Source organism: Primulina eburnea, chromosome 9 (genome assembly GCF_022965805.1).
Source record: "Primulina eburnea isolate SZY01 chromosome 9, ASM2296580v1, whole genome shotgun sequence".
Lineage (NCBI taxonomy): Eukaryota > Viridiplantae > Streptophyta > Magnoliopsida > Lamiales > Gesneriaceae > Primulina > Primulina eburnea.
In genome coordinates this window covers 29,724,920-29,742,248 of record NC_133109.1, presented here as the reverse complement: position 1 = coordinate 29,742,248, position 17,329 = coordinate 29,724,920, and the positions used below count along the sequence as shown (strand labels likewise).

The 17,329-nt window shown below is 36.2% G+C and overlaps 2 protein-coding genes across 3 annotated transcripts; both read left to right on the top strand.

Moving 5' to 3' along the window:
• Window positions 1-457: 457 nt before the first annotated feature.
• Window positions 458-2,526, top strand: LOC140841535 (protein transport protein SEC13 homolog B-like). Its single transcript, XM_073209035.1, has 2 exons — window positions 458-641; window positions 1,364-2,526. Exon 2 carries the CDS (start codon window positions 1,428-1,430, stop codon window positions 2,331-2,333), a length of 906 nt encoding a protein of 301 aa, XP_073065136.1. The 5' UTR covers window positions 458-641; window positions 1,364-1,427; the 3' UTR covers window positions 2,334-2,526.
• An 8,728-nt stretch (window positions 2,527-11,254) lies between these two features.
• Window positions 11,255-15,955, top strand: LOC140841533 (L10-interacting MYB domain-containing protein-like). Of its 2 annotated transcripts, none has more exons than XM_073209034.1 (4): window positions 11,255-11,544; window positions 13,643-14,033; window positions 14,108-14,360; window positions 15,823-15,955. In XM_073209034.1, exons 2-4 carry the CDS (start codon window positions 13,671-13,673, stop codon window positions 15,894-15,896), a joined length of 690 nt encoding a protein of 229 aa, XP_073065135.1. In that variant the 5' UTR covers window positions 11,255-11,544; window positions 13,643-13,670; the 3' UTR covers window positions 15,897-15,955. The 2 variants fall into 2 exon arrangements, with proteins under 2 accessions (XP_073065135.1, XP_073065134.1); XM_073209033.1 differs by lacking the exons at window positions 13,643-14,033; window positions 14,108-14,360; window positions 15,823-15,955 and adding exons at window positions 11,982-12,506; window positions 12,616-12,841; window positions 12,965-13,589 and having other exon boundaries at window positions 11,273-11,544.
• Window positions 15,956-17,329: the final 1,374 nt, after the last annotated feature.

The following is a 17,329-nucleotide window of genomic DNA, read 5'->3' as shown; positions in this document are numbered from 1 at the left end:
TAAAAATAGTAGTCTTTCATCAATACACCAATAAGAAGGTTAGTATCGATAAAACTTACGTTGTATTATAATATTTTCATTCTATATGTTCCTAAATTTACATTATTTATTTTCTATTTAAGCTATTATTATTAATTGAATTTCAATCGCAACAAAAATATTAATTACAACATAAAAATACAATATTAATATATTATACAATATTAATGTATTATAGTGGAGTGAATTGGAGAATCCGTGCTCGTCCATGTGGAGCATATGTGCTTACAAAGCACATATAACGATCCACATCACTCTAATCCGTGCTTACGAAGCACATATTAAAGTATTTTTGCAAAAATATTTTATTTTGAATTATTTTTTATTTTTAAATAAATTATAAAAACCCCTAAAAAACATGATTAAAAGCGCAATTTTGTTAATGAATTAAACAAAAACAGATTCTACAAAATATTATGTGGAGGAGATGAATTATGAGGCGGTGCTCAAGGAAAATAGAACTAGCGCAGCAGCCAAACACTCCCTTATTATAATATACCCAAGCACTTTGCTTCTTACAATCTGTGGCGTTTCTGTTTAATTTTTTAATTTTTTTCACAATTAATCAGATCGTTCTCGTTCAGAATCTCGCTTTCTCTCAGGTTCTTAAGCCGTTTCCCAGAAAGAATCTGTTTTTCTTTTGAATCCTTTGTGTGCAAGATTGTTGTTTTTGTTTTTGAAGATTTTCTTTTTAGATCTGGTCGAAAATCATAGATCCTTCAGTTTTATGTTTAAACATGGTTGCTTTCTACATTCTGTCATTAATACTATGATCTAGGATGTTTTATTTTTAACTGAAATTTCGAGAATTTTCTGAGAAGGATTCGTGGGGTCAATTTGGTTAATTGGTTCTGAAAATTTTTTGTCATTAGGTTTGTGATCGTCGTGCATGTATTTGCTTTGCTTACTCTTGGGATTGATTTGCTTATCTTTAGTATTGGGTAGTTGGAATGGAGAATGTATGGAAGGCTATAATTTACTGATTTTATAACCTAAATGATTGAGTAGGTTTTAATTTATTAGACCATTTGCGGAAGCCAACTGACCCTGTTTTTTTATCTATGGATTCCCGATCGGAATCTTTTGCTGCTAAAAGTATATTGTTACTTCTGTACGCATTGCTTTCTTGTGAAAGTTTTGATGTTTATGTTCACATTATATTTGGGAAGATATGTCTAGCATTCACATTTATCGACTGTATTTGGGAAGATATGTCTAGCATTGGCATTTATCGAGCGTGCCACCGTAAATGTTGTGATGTGAATTTAAGGGGTCTGGAGATTGTTTCTTAAATGATTGATTGCAGTTGACATAAATTTTACAGGAGTTAAGAAATAGGATCAGCAGTTCAAGGAACTTGATCATTGGACCTAGAAAAACTGCAAAACATGCCTGCAACAAAGATAGAAACAGGCCACAATGATGTCGTTCACGATGTCTCGGTGGATTACTATGGGAAACGTGTGGCAACAGCATCATCTGATACCACTGTAAAAATAAACGGTGTTAGCAATAATTCGGCATCTCAGCATCTGGCTACTTTGAGTGGGCATCGAGGCCCTGTCTGGCAGGTTTCTTGGGCACACCCCAAGTTCGGTTCAATTCTTGCTTCTTGTTCTTATGATGGAAAAGTTATTGTCTGGAAGGAAGGTAATCAGAATGAGTGGTCGCAGTTCCATGTCTTCGAGCACAAATCATCAGTCAATTCTATCGAGTGGGCTCCTCACGAGCTTGGACTTTGCTTGGCATGTGGTTCTTCTGATGGTAACATCTCAGTATACACAGCTCAATCAGATGGTGGCTGGGAAACCACAAAAATAGACCAAGCACACCCTGTTGGGGTGACATCTGTTTCTTGGGCCCCTTCAATGGCTCCTGGCGCATTAGTTGGATCGGGGATGCTGGATCCTGTTCAGAAGCTGGCTTCCGGTGGTTGCGACAACACCGTGAAGGTCTGGAGGTTGTACAACGGAAACTGGAAAATGGACTGTTTCCCAGCTCTTCAAAAGCACTCAGATTGGGTAAGAGACGTTGCTTGGGCACCAAACTTAGGGCTTCCAAAGTCCACGATTGCGAGTGCCTCTCAGGATGGTACGGTTGTTATATGGACTGTAGCGAAGGAAGGCGATCAATGGCAGGGTAAAATTTTGAAGGATTTCAAGATGCCTGTTTGGAGAGTGTCCTGGTCCCTGACCGGAAACTTGTTGGCTGTAGCAGCTGGGGACAACAACATCACACTGTGGAATGAAGCTGTTGCTGGGGAGTGGCAAGAGGTCACCACAGTCGATCGTTAGATTTCATTTTATCTGGTCACTGCTGGAAGGAAAATGAACGGGTGGATTTATTTTGTTTGTTTGTTTGTTTATCTTCACTTTTTGGTATTGTTTACCTAAGTTTTTGGTGCTTTAAATTTGTTGTAGCTTATTCATTGTTTGTATTAAATGATCATGGATTCGAGGGTAAAAATAATTGTGGTATTCTTGTGAATGAACTCCTTTTAGTTTAGCAGTTAAGCTTGATTGATTGGATTAATCAAACATAATATGTTTTTCCGAATTCTAATCTTCCAACAATGCTTGATGACTCTCTTAAAATACCCTCCCATAATTTTTGTACCCGAAAAATTATTTTCTTTTTATTGGGTAGAAGCCCCATTAGATTTTAAATTAGTTTTTGTTTTAAAATTGATAACTGAATTTGGTATGATTTGTTGAGATCAAAATAAATTTACATATTTAAATATATATGTTGAAAAACCTAAATTTAATCTTTTTTTTATCTAGTTTATAAAATGCAGATATCATGTGCCCTTGTGCAACTTTTTTGACATTAATGTGGTAAACATGCCTTGTCAATTTGTCAGCTTTAAATCCTCCGCTGAAGAATGAAATAAAACTCTAATAAAGTTTTCGATTAAGTCGACGCTGGCGTTTGGGCACTGCCTTAACTCAGTCAATGCATGATATGTGTAGGAGTAAATTTCCAAAATTCGAGAACTATCTTGGGAAATCTCCTTGCAAGAAAAAAATTTAGGAGTAATTTATCAAAGAATTAATGCCTACAATCTGGTAGATTGAGAATTCATCAGAGCCTTGACGTTGTATCAAAACTTCAAAGATAAAAGACTGATGAAAGAAAACTAATACATCATATTTTATTACCTATCAATTCTATCTGGAGGGAAGTCGAAATAGCATTTGATATTAAAAAACAAAGAAATCAATTTCCTTGTAATACTATATATTATTTAGAACAACATATGATAAGAACTTCTCAAGGAATGATAAACATTGGTTAATTGGAATTTCATATAAAAGAATTCTAGGGAAAAACTCGATCAATTGGTTATTGGACTAGAGTTTCTTGAGAAACACAAACCTCATAAACGACTAGAGAACGAAATGAAATTCAATATAGAGGATCACATGTGGAGAATTAAATGACCGTGACTACATTCTTGTTGTACATTTAGAATAATTTGCTATTTATATTGATTCAAGAGCTAGAATTTGTATAACTAAATGATGGGGTTTTTCAAAAGAATTGAAGGAAGAATGACCTCTAACGTAATAGGATTAAGAAAGATTAAATCTTGATCGGATGTGTAGACAAACATCTTGGTACAAGGTGAAAATACTATCGATTTATTTTCATGAAATATGAGCGAACATTTTATTAGGAAACACCTTCCCCCAAATGTTTAAATCAAATACAAGAGAAAATGATACTAAACAATTAGCGTTCACGTCTTAGAATCGGCATGTTATATTCTTCACTGCTATTTTGCCTTGACTAGTAGCAAGCAGAGGAACTGGAAGAGAAGTGTGCTTCTCTTGGCGATGAGCAGCAGAGGAGGTTTTTTTGTCCACGTTTTCATAATAATTCAGAGAAAATGCTGGATCCTGTTCAGCAGTGAAATTCTTTAGATGAGTGCTGAAAGCTAGCATCTGTAAGTGGTTTCATTTGGATGTTTAATCTGTTAATCTTCGTGTGGTTTTATCAGATGTTAATATACTGTTCTACAGAGCACTAAAACGTTTTATATGCCTTAACTACTGTATTTCTGCTATCAGATAGAATACCACATTGTAAAGGAGAGATTTTTCCCATTCAATATCTGCATGCAAATTTGTTTTCATTTGGATATTATGATACCTATAAAACGTGTAAGGTACTTCTACTTCTCTCACAATCAACAGTGACATGTATGAATTTTCTTTGTTTGCGTCCCTGGCATTAGATAAACCCATGTGCCTTCACCATCTCATGAAGTTTCAGATTCTTTCATTAATGTCACAGAAGAGATGTTGGCTCGTGTACCCTCGTTGCTTGCTTTCACAGTCCCCTGCTATTAAGTTACTTGAGAACTTGAATGTTGATGACTTGAACTTTAATATTTGAAATATAAGTATATATGTTTTCCTTCATAAACATGAGTCAGACTAGTTTGCTCACTGTGTCAGTAGGACCTTCAGATTGCCTTGGTAGAGAAAAGTGCTGAGACAGGCCGATGATCAGAAAAGTTGCCTCACCCCTTTACCATTCCATAGAATCCTGTCACACGTGCAGATGTGCATTTTTAGAAGTTCTAAACACCAAATTGCACAGTCGTATCAAGCTACCTATTACAGTAGAGGATGAATACTTATAAGTAGGTGCATATTCTATATCTCCTTCTTCCCATCCCTAGAACACACCTCCATTTTCTTATTCCCTCCTTAACTGATCAAACTTCTGCAGCTCCCTCCAATTTGCTAGTTGTATCAACTCCCTTGCTAAGTTGTCTTCCAGGTATAGTCTGTAGTTGAGATCTTTGAACCAGAATATCTGGCTGTTCTAGAACATGACACATTTTATCAATTGCAACGAATGGCAAATCATCCTATCAAGTTACTTTACAAGTCCACAATTTGATAACATATGCCAAAGTTATCTATTTCCTCTTAAACATGATTGCAAAGTGCTAGGAATCTCCTCCTGGAAATCTAATAAAACTTTTGTTTGGATTACTGTTATTGGTTAGAGTTATCAAAATGAGCTAGACTCGTTGGGATAGTGAAGCTCATCTCATTAAATAGACGGGTTGAGTTGACAATTTTCTGACCCATCAAATGGTGAGTTGTGACGAGTATCGACCCACCTAATATAACTAAAAACAGACTAGCGGATTCTCGTTCAGCCAGATAAATGGGTAACCCGCTCAATTTGTGTGTTGCTGATCAACTACCTGCTAACCCGTTTTGAATATTCTACTACTATTGATCTTGGTTGTGTTACGTTGTACCTTCAGAAATGGATGTATATCGACTTTTTTTTTCTTTTTTCTTTTTTGAAAATGACATTCACTTTATTATGCAGCCGTGAGAGTATGATATAGATTAATAAATTGTATAGTTGACAAAGCTCAATATTAATTTGGTTTGTTTATGAAAAATTTAAAATACTTTTTTGCCTTATTGAGTTTGACAACATAAAATAAAATTTTGTTCTGTATTAAACTGGAGTCAGACTCCACTTCGACGTTACCTCTTCTGTTCAGTGTTTGCTCGTATAGTTTTGTTCTTATATGAAATTCAGACTTTTGTTGATTATGATTCGGGTTTTTATTAAAATTAATCTAATTTTAAAAAAAAATTTCAAAAATAATTAAAAAAAAAAACCATTTCAAAACTACCCCAATCCGCGCTTACGGAGCGCGGACGCTGCACACGTGGATCTATGTCAGCATCAGATAATATTAGCGACGAACAATATAACAAACCGTCGCTACTTTGCGACGGTTTCAAAACCGTCGCTAATACACGCGACGGTTTATAATCCGTCGCCATAACCGTCGCTAAATGAGAACTTTAATAAATTAGAATTTTAATAAATTTCAACTTTAATAAATTTGCATGATGGGCTTATACTCTTGCAAGCCCACGATCCATGTCCTCATTATATTAATCTCATTATAATCCCGATCGACGATCCAATATTATCGATGTGACAATTTCAACTTGTTTGTTGTTATGACGCACACTTTAATTTCGAGATACCTACCTCTACGCACTCTACACATAATTGTATCAACAGCGTGCACATATACGCTGCGGATAATCTTGAACTTTCAACGGCCTGCAACTTTGTAGCGTGCAATATACGCTGCGGGAAGAGAATTTGCGCGCTGCGAAAAGCCATTTTTTTGTAGTGAAGATTATGGGTGTTCAAACTTCGGATAACAACGAAAATCCAAACCGAAGAAACCGAACACCGAACCGAACCGAAAATCGAATTTTGAAATTCAGATCTAAATATTAAACCAAAGTTTATTTGGTCGATTTCGGATTATATATGTCAAAACCGAAAAAATCGAAATTTCATTAAATCAATAATTTTTTTATATTTTTATTTATTTTATATATTTTGATATGATATTTAGTGAATGAAGAACTATTTTGAGCAATTTTTAGTTGATTGTTGTTTTCTTAATTAATTTAGACCTTATATTTAAAGATTTTACTAAGAAAACATGTAGAAAGTTAACATATTATATTTTACAATATATTTATATTATTAATTTAAATAATTATATCAAAATCGAATTAACCGACCGAACCGTTTTGGTAGAAAACCGAACCAATATGAAGAAAAATGATTCGGGTATCGGATCATATATTTTTAAAACCGAACCGACCGATGAACACGCCTAGTGCATAGTGCAGATAGAGAAAAAAATCGACCGATGAACACCCCTATTTCTTGTCTTTTTTTTCGTCTGATTAAATTATGCGCATTTAGCGACGGTTTTAGGCATTTAGCGACGGTTAAAACCTTTGCTAAATAAGCGACGGTTTTTGAAACCGTGACAGATTCCATTACAGCGACGGATTATAAACCGTCGCTATTATTAGCGACGGTTTAATAAACCGTCGCAAATTAGCAACGGTTTTATTATATTTTCCGTCGCTAATATTATCTGATGCTGACGTAGACCAGCGTCCGTGCTTACGGAGCGCGGACGCTGATCCACGCGTGCAGCGTCCGCGCTCCGTAAGCACGGATTGAGGTAGTTTTGAAATGGTTTTTTTTTTTAAATTATTTTTGAAAAAAATTTTTAAAATTAGATTAATTTTAATAAAAACCCTTATGATTCGGTTTAGACAAATATTTATAAACAAAAATTTTAATAATTGTTTTAAAAATAAATATATGTTTGGACAGTTATTCTATAAAAACGTTTTTACAATTAAAAATGTTTGAAAACTTATCGTTTTTTTAGGTTCATTGGGATTCTTATTGGTTGGAACTTCAGGTTATCTTGGTAGAAATTTTATATCTTTTGTTCCGGCTCAACAAATTGTTTTTTTTTCCACAAAGGCTCGCGAAAATTACACATCATTCTTTCTTTTTTATCGAATCGAGGGTTTTTTTTAAAAATAATTTAAATTTAAAAACTTTTTCAAAAATAATTTTAAAAAAAAAAACATTTTCAAAACTACTGTAATCCGCGCTCCGTGAGCGCGGACGCTGCTTACGTGGAGCAGCGTCCGCGCTTACGAAGCGCGGACGGTGGTCCATGTCAGCAGCATATTATTTTAGCGACGGCATATATAACATAACCGTCGCTAATTGCCGACGGTTTTTAAAACCGTCGCTAAACCGTTAACAACACCGTCGCTAAAATTGACTTAGCGACGGTTTTCAACCGTCGCTACTTAGCGACAGGTTATAAATCGTCGCTAAATGCATATACAACCGTCGCTAAAAACGCATAATTTCATAAGAGAATTTGCGCGCTGCGAAAATCCATTTTTGTTATAGTGAAGACAGAGCAAAAAATAGACATAAAATTCATCAATAAATAGGGGTGTTCATCGGTCGGTTTTTTTCTTTATCTTCACTAGGCACTATGGGTGTTCATCGGTCAGTTTGGTTTGGTTTTTTATTTTGGTTTTAAAAATATATAATCTGATATCCGAATTACCAATTTCAAAATCGAACCGACCGATGAACACCCCTAGTGCCTAGTGAAGATAGAGAAAAAAAACCGACCGATGAACACCCTTATTTATTGATGAATTTTTTGTCTGTTTTTTGCTTTGTCTTCATTACAACAAAAATGGGTTTTTCCCAGCGCGTAAATTCTCTTATGAAATTATGCGCGTTTAGCGACGGTTTTATGCGCATTTAGCGACGGTTTAAACACCGTGCTAAACAGCGACGGTGAAAAAACCGTCGCTCTGTTTTTTGCTCTGTCTTCACTACAACAAAAATGGGTTTTTGCAGCGCGCAAATTCTCTTTTGAAATTATGCGTTTTTGGCGACGGTTGTATATGCATTTAGCGACGGTTTAGAACCTGTCGCTAATTAGCGACGGCACACAACCGTCGCTAATTTAATTTCAGCCACGGTAATTTTTACCGTCGCAAAAGTAGCGACAGTTAGCGAGGGTTTCTAAAACCGTCGTAAATTAGCGACGGTTGTGTTATAAATTTTGTCGCTAAAATAATATGCTGCTGACATGGACCACCGTCCGCGCTTCGTAAGCGCGGACGCTGCTCCACGTAAGCAGCGTCCGCGCTCACGGAGCGCGGATTACAGTAGTTTTGAAAATGTTTTTTTTTTAAATTATTTTTGAAAAAGTTTTTTAAAATTAAATTATTTTTAAAAAAACCCTCGAATCGATCATAACCACTAGCTACAATCCAGAAAATTGTACACCACAAATAAGAACTAATAAAGAAACCAGCGATCTCGGCATTCTAGAAGCAAGGCTTTCTGGTCGCCTGCCTCCACACTAAGACATGAGTAGAAGTAGGGATGTCAATGGGCCGGGACGGGGGCGGGTTTGCCATTACCATCCCCATCCCCGAATTCCATCCCCACCCCCATCCCCGCCCCTATCCCCGCTTTTTCGGGTTCGGGGAATCCCTAAACCCGAAACTTCGGGGATCAACTTCCCATCCCCGTCCCCATCGCCGTTTCAAAAATATTAATATGGTAAGACGATAACGAATTCGGAGATTTTCTCAAACCAAAAGTTATTATTATCTATTATTATTAGAGATAATATTAATATTAATATCAATATCAATATTAATAATAATAAGATTATTAATATTTTAAAAAATAATATTATTATTATATTATTAATGTTAATAATATTATTATTTTATTATTGATATTATTTTCGGGGCGGGTTCGGGGATTTCGGGGATGGGGATAGTAATCCCATACCCGCCCCGAAATACATCGGGGATTTAAAAAAATCCCCATCCCCGAACCCAAAACCGAAAAAATCGGGGATCCCCGTCCCCGTTTCGGGTTTTCCCCGCGAGGCCCTAAACCCGTGGGGAAAGTTGCCATCCCTAAGTAGAAGTGAGTGTTTCAGGTGGATAAGCTTCAAAACCATTTAGAAAAACAATATCAAAGTTAAAATAATTAAAAAGAGTTGGGACAATTATTTTGTATAGAGTAGGTTTTTTGTGAGACGGTCTCACGAATATTTATCTGTGAGACGAGTCAACCTTACCAATATTCACAATAAAAAGTAATAATCTTATTATAAAAAGTAATATTTTTATGGATGACTCAAATAAGAAATTCGTTTCACAAAATACGACCCATAAGATCGTCTTACATAAGTTTTTGCTTTCTGTATAACCATTTTAATTATAATTTTCTTTTATCTTATTTTTTTCTTGTTTGTGATGAGAGATTTTTTTATATTTTTAATTTTTTCTTTCTCTTTTCTTTTTTATATGTTTCTGATTGATTTTTTTTTTTGTCGTTTAATACACAACTAAATATATTAAGTTTAAAATATAAAAATTCTCATTTAAAATGTTGACTAGAAATGACACTGAGCGGGACTCTGAATCTGAGTTGTTTCATGAATTCATGCCATGTGCACTTCAAGAAGGATCCAAAATAATTATAATTAGACCACAAAATTAATGTAGGGTAGACAAATCGCCCAAATTAATGGGAATAATTGCATTTCTTTTGACCTTTGTTCACCCCTACCCCTCCTACCTACGTGGACACTGCCCTCACTTCATTGCAACGGATAAGATCTTGCCACAATTACATTTTCAAAAAAAAAAAGTGGATCCTATATATGCATGGGTAAATCTTGATCATCTATCCTATCATGGAGATAATGCTTACATGGATAGAATGAAATAAACCTCCTGACACCTTCCCTATGCCCAAACTCTATCACGAGCCAATCCGAAAAATAGACCATTTAATTACGTGCACTTAGCACCAAATGGTCAAATTTATATCAACACAAGCTTCTCTCACACAGGCGTTTCATCAAATAATTACCTTCGCGTCATTTTTTGTATCAGACCCGTCACTCACGACCACGGGAACTAAAAAATGCAATATTACTAATTTCTAATGAGAACCCGTGTCTAATAGGGTTTGGTCGGAGTCGGAGGCTATGGCGGTTTGGTATGAAAATAAGTGTGAGAAAAAAAAAGTTAAGGTGTAGCATGGGAAGGGAATTTTGAAAGAACAATTTTGAAAAGTAACACTTCAGTAAAAATCAGGTTTTAGCGACGGTTTGAGCAAAACCATCGCAAAATTTGCATTAAAACCGTCGCAAATATTAATGACAGTATATAAAACGTCGTTAATTAACGACGATTTATGATAAACCGTCGCTCATTAACGATATTGCAAGAGAACCGTCGAGACATGTCACTAATTAGCGACGGTTGTACTAAAATCGTCATCAATTAGCGACGGTTTTAAGAACTGTCGCTATAATTAGCGACCTTTTTTTTTCAAAAACTCGTCGCTAATAGCGGCGGTTTAAATAAAAAAACCGTCGCAAATTGTCTATAAATTTGAGCATTTCGATCCATTTTATCAGACCTCTTCATCTATGTAATATATTTTTCTCTCTTAAGTCACATTTCAATTCATTACAAAATATATTTGGAGAAAAGGAAAAAATTTAGAACCAACTTTTTAATAGTTTTTTTTTAAAAAAAAAACTTGTCCAAACATATCTCAATAACTTTTTTCATTTATAAAACACTAACATATTTTTAAAGTATTTGTCCAAACGAAGTTTGAAAGTTTAAAATTGATTAATCTTGTTATGGTGATACTTCGGACTTGGTAAATTTTCTATCCTCTATCGCAGCATTTGGTACTTGGGATAGTGGTAGGATAACACTTGTAATCAAGTGTTTGGTATCATTTTAAGGCAAGCACTTATAACCCTGGGCCCGGGAAAATCCCACTGTTCCAACGTGAAAAACCAAGATTTCAATCCCCTTTTGTTGAAGGTATTGCTTGTCCCAGTCGCTACAGTACTCTTGACAGCCTATTTTTTTTCCCCAAATACCCTTCGCCCTACTTAAACCAAACTTCCCTTAAAGAGACCCATCTGCTATCTTGTAATGAAATGCGCAGCCGTCGTCTTCAGATGAGCTTTACAACCGAATGACCATTGAAGTCCTCTTCCAACTCGCAGACTGTATCTGAATTGCTCCAAATTACCAGGTAATTTTTGTGGTGAAAGAAATTAACTTAACCTGTCCTTGAATCTATTGTATTTGTTACAATGGAAACTACCATAACCTGTACGCGAAGTTATTTCTAAAATCGGAGATAATAGATTTATCTGATGTACATTATTACCTTTTTGAACGCACGGGAAGGACGACGGCAACAGAGCATTGACACCTACTGTTTTGTTTGTTAGTACTTTTTACCTCCCGCCTGCGTTTTTCCTCAATTTTTAAGACAGTACTTGAACTGCACAATTTTGATCTGTTCAATTGTGATCAAATGCATATGTTTCCACGCAATTGTCGAAGTGTATCATTGGCCAAGAAGAGTTCCCTTTACTAACTGTTGTTTTAATAATTTTCTTTTCACATTCTGCTACTGTGAATCTAAATTTGAATGTGTTCTCGTTGGTTTACTGTTGTCTCAAGATGGACATGAAACGTAGAAAACTTCTACTGCTTATAATGGTACAACAAATATTGTTTACAAATTTGGTGATGTTGTGTCTTCTAATCCGACGACGTCCGAGGATGGTTGCCCGTCGACACCGTGGCACTCGTAATACACCTGTTTCGTACAGCATGACACAAAGAATCAATGCTCAGTTTTGCCATCTGAATATGATTATTGATGCGGGTGATGTTCAATGTATGTTGAACTTGAGAATGAATCGAAATGCATTTGGAAGGTTGTGCTATCTTCTAATGCATATAGGAGGACTAACAGATTCTCGGTATGTCCGCGTCCAAGAGAAGGTTGCAATGTTTTTGTCTGTTTTGGCACACCATAAGAAAAATCGGGTAACCAGGCACGATTACATGCGTAGTGGACAGACAGTCAGCTTACATTTCCATGAAGTTATGCGTGCGTTGTTGAAGTTGTATACGCTACTTCTTGTGAAGCCTACCCCTGTGGATGAGACATGTGACAGCGAACCGTGGAAATGGTTTGAGGTAATATTTTGTTCAAAATTTGTTTTATTGTTACATTGTGGACAAACTGTGTTTTATTTAAGTAGTGTCTTAGTTAACAATACTGACCTCTTATGGTAATTTTTACAAGGGTTGTCTAGGTGCATTGGATGGAACTCATATCGGCGTACACGTTCGTTCCATTGACAAAGCAAAATATAGAACCAGAAAAGGAATTATTGCAGTTAATGTTCTGGGGGTTTGTGATCGAAATATGAACTTTATTTACGCTCTGACTGGTTGGGAAGGATCGGCCGCCGATGCAAGAGTTTTAAGAGATGCATTAACTAGGGATGATGCATTCAAGGTTCCAAGAGGTTATTTGTAAATAAGATTCTTCTCTACATGCTTTTATTGTTTACATACAAAATTTTGTATCAATTTCACCGCTAATTGTTCCTGGTGAGACTACTTGTAAGTGATTTTTACTTATTCTGCAGGTTCTTATTATCTCTGTGACAATGGATACGCTAATGTGGAGGGTTTCTTGACTCCGTATAGACGCGTAAGATATCATAGGGATGCCTGGGGCAATCGTGCATCAGCGCCACAAGATCACAAGGAGTTATTTAATTGGAGGCATTGTCAAGCAAGAAACATTATTGAAAGAGCATTTGGTTTGTTGAAAAAGAGATGGGCTATCCTTCGAAGTCCTTCATTCTACCCCTTGCATGTTCAAAACCAAATAATTCTTGCTTGCATTCTATTGCATAATTTCGTCCGTAATCAAATGCCTGACGATCCTTTAGATGAATACGAAGAAGAAGTTGGCAGTCCGATTCAGGATACACATAATGATTACATAAGCAGTTTTGAGTCATCGAACGATTGGGTTAATTGGCGAGATCAGTGTGCAATGTCCATGTGGAACACCTACCATTAATGTCTTTTTCTCTGTAATCTGATGGAGTGCCATATCTTTACATATTGTAACTAGCAACTGTACTTCTTTTCATAGTGAGCAGTGATGTTTGAAAAACTATATTAACAATACGATTTTGAATGTGTAGCATTTTCCTGTTTTCAATAAAAAATGTGTTGTTCACTTATTAACATTCGCAATTTATGCACTGACTACTACTGCTGCATGTACTTACATGAAGTATATTTCGTGACAGAATTTTCATACGCAGCTTGCGTGTAAAGATGGATAGTGTGGCAACTTCTGGTAGCGGCACTGCGAGGTGCAAGAAAGCAGACAAGACACGGCGAAGTTGGAGTGGCCGTGAAGAAGATGTGTTAATTCATGCACTGAAAGACATTACGACCAAGGGTTGGAAAAGTGAAAATGGTTTTAGAGCAGGTTACTTAACTTTGTTGGAGAATGAAATGCAGACGACATTACCAGGAACAAATATACGTGGGAATCCTCATATAAATTCGAAAATACATGTATGGAAAAAAACATATAGTACTTTGGTGACATTGTTATCGAAGAGTGGAGTCGGTTGGAATGACACTGATAACACGATCGATGCTACAGACGAGACTTGGGAATCAATTGTGAAGGTATGTGTTGTCCATTAATTACCTGATTTACACAATTGTAACGAGTACTCATTTATTTTTTCTTTTGAGTGCAGCATGATCCAACTTTCAGAGCAATGCGGCATAAGCAGTGGACGCATTTCAATGATTGGGCTGAAATATTTGGAAATGATAGAGCTACTGGAGAGCAATCGAAGACTTTTGAGAATGCTTTACAACAAGTTCTTAATCTTGGTGAAGAAGTTCCACACGGAGAGTTCATTGAAGAGAATCGTACATATATCCCGTTCGATGGTTTTGATGATTCCATATCTGACACGCATACGCCAACATCGAAAACAAATGCAGGTACGTCCGCTAAAAGTAAAAAAAGGAAGCACGTTAGTGAGCATGATGAATCAATAGTCCAAGCAATCAACAACCTCGCTCACATAACGAAAGACACGATGTCACAATTGATCAAGGAATTTTCCGCCGATGACAAACTCTCGGCTGTTCAAGATACGGTTTTGGAGGCTTTGCAAGCTCTTCCCGACCTTTCAGAAGATGAACAAGTTGCTGCAGCTAAGTTGTTATTCAACAACCATAACGATTTGGCCTTATTCAAAAGACTTGGCGAACGTGGGAGGATTTGCTTGGTTAAGAGGTTGTTGCGTAGCGAGTAACGGTTACAGCCGTAAGTATATTTGGGAACAATTTCTTTTGATTTTGTGGTTAGCCATAACTTACCTATGGGTTATGTTGGTGGAGAGGAAGGTTGTATTTTGTTTTTTGGGAGCAATGGTTCTACACTTGGTATGCAAGCATTACATATCTATAATCGTGGATGAGATGGAGTATTTAATCTCATATTTTGATTAGTGCTTGCATTTGTGTTAGACTATGTACGAGTCGGTTAAAAGTGTTGTAGACCATGTACCACAAGTTTGACAGATGCTTAATTACACCTGCTGTCAATTTACATTCTCATTTTTTTAAGTTCCATAAATATATAGCTTCTTCCATTTGTTTCATATAATTGGCCTGCTCTATCAGTTACTTGGTTTCATTGTACAAATACTTCAATGCTTTATGGAAGCCTAAGACATATGTTCACATCCAAATCCCTTTTTGAGGCATTCTTTTGTTATTGCTACTGTTTATTAGCTCCAAATAAGTTCTCTTTGCTGGTTGTGTTATTTTTTTTTCTGATGTACTCGACAAATATTGTTGTAAGCATGTCGGATGTAGATGAACAACAAGTTTTTGAAAAATAATTTGTGTATTGTGGGTAATGCATAAAAACTTCAGGTTACCAATTACCAAGACATTCGTACTAAATAAACATCCATAAAAACAGTCTCGATCAGTACAGATGGGTGTTTGAACGAACGTGCTTTGTTATTCTGGGTAATGCATCAAACTTCAGGTTGTAGATGTTTCGGTTTTGGTAATTAAAGAGTAAATTAAATTACTGACCGCGGAGATGGTAAAGGATATAAAAGAATGAAATTGGAATGGTCGTGTGTACACACAAACACTGTGAGAACAAGGAGCTAAACACATCATAGGGGAACCTGTCTTACAATATGATTTTTTGTATGTCTCGGACATCAAAAACAGAAGTCAATTAGCATTACCATTGGATATTTGCATAAAATTACCATGGACATAATAAAGCCTTTTACATTGGAACACCTTAAAACAACTTATATGTACATCCACATGGAAAACACATTACATATAATGTGTTCAAAATGGAGAATGGACTACACAGTCGTACATTTGATCCAAAATAAACCTTACATTATCAGACTGTATCTTACTCCAGCAAAAGAACAAAAGGATGTGGACATAGCTGCACATAACATTGGGATAAAAATGTTAAACAGTGGAGTCATCTGATGACAACTCAACAACAACAACAACCTTCTTTGAGTTTTTTCCAGTTGAGTCCTTGTGGTTCGCCTTGGACTCGAGTTTGACATCAGCGTTCAAAGTCAGTGATTTACTCATGGGCGGATCATGACACTCATGGACAGCATCTTTGTGAAACAACTTCTGCTTTTTCGTTTTCTTTTTACAAACAAGCTCATTTTGATCTGATACTTCATTGTCGCTGCACTTAAATTGCTCATCATCAGATACGAGATCAATGACAGGTACCTGATACTTGCTGCTCACAGTTTCTTCAGAGGCATTTTGACAAGGAAAAGACATTTTACACTGTCGAGAAAAGCACCATGCGATCTACAAGTTTTCTATAGTACCGAATGAAGTAGGCTTCATATTTATAACACCAACAATTTACTGTCTTAACTCCTCCAACTACTTGTAATCAATGACCTGCAGTGCTTAGATATTGACTTGATACAAATCTGTTGTAGGTCAACCCCTACTAATTATGTGGAAACAAAAAAAGCACGAAAAATATTTACACCGCAACAACAACACAATAAATTCAATTTCTGAACTTACGCTAACTCTGAAAATTGTTAACAGTATGGAAGTATTTTACACAAGTGTAGTTAAGAGAAACACAGACTTTGTCAATATGCCATTACAAATTGAGAAATGACTTACCAACATAATGCGGTAGAAAATTAATGTTTTGCCAACCTGAAATTAATAAACAACATCCAAGAACTAGTTGACACAGAGAATTCGTGTTAAAGAGAAGGATGATGTTTCAATGGACGATGCACGAAAGTAACATACCCGCCTGAAAGAGTTTTCTGTGAATCGATGAGTTGTGGTTGTTTGACATGCAGCGAGGAAGGTGGAGCAGGTAACACTTTTAGATATAGCGTAATTTAAATGTTTGAAAGAAAGAGTGCAACTGAACAATTAAATTGAAACAATAATTTATAACAAACGCACGAGGCTTCGTGTAAGGACTTGTCGACGGCCCCTAATTAATTTTCAAATCAGCAAATAACTTTCCAACCTCGTTGGACAACTTCTCCATTTTGGTACATACGTCGCGAGTCTCACGAACTAAATCAGACACTTCGTTCAGAAGCTGATTTATTTTTTCACTTTGACTTGTTGTCACCGCACGTTGTTCATCTGAATTAGAAGTGGTGCTACTGGAAGCATTAAATTTTGGATCGTCAACTGATCGTTTCACGAAACAGTTAAAGGCCTCCTCGGCATATTTTCTACTTTCGTAACCTTTGTAACAAGCACCAGGAAAGCGATAAACTTGTGCGTTTGCCTCAGGCCATCTATCGTACACTCCGGGCTTCCAACCCACGAAGACGACGTATGTTTTTTTCTGCATCGAAGATAAAATGCACTCAATTGTAAATGCGAAAAATGTTCGGACGGAATACATT

Bases quoted from the DNA above. Each gene is read 5' to 3' on its own strand.
- LOC140841535 (XM_073209035.1), top strand. From the start codon at position 1,428: ATGCCTGCAACAAAGATAGAAACAGGCCACAATGATGTCGTTCACGAT.
- LOC140841533 (XM_073209033.1), top strand. From the start codon at position 11,982: ATGGACATGAAACGTAGAAAACTTCTACTGCTTATAATGGTACAACAA. The intron at 12,507-12,615 runs GTAATATTTTGT...AATTTTTACAAG, and splicing joins AACCGTGGAAATGGTTTGAG to GGTTGTCTAGGTGCATTGGA. The intron at 12,842-12,964 runs GTTATTTGTAAA...CTTATTCTGCAG, and splicing joins TGCATTCAAGGTTCCAAGAG to GTTCTTATTATCTCTGTGAC.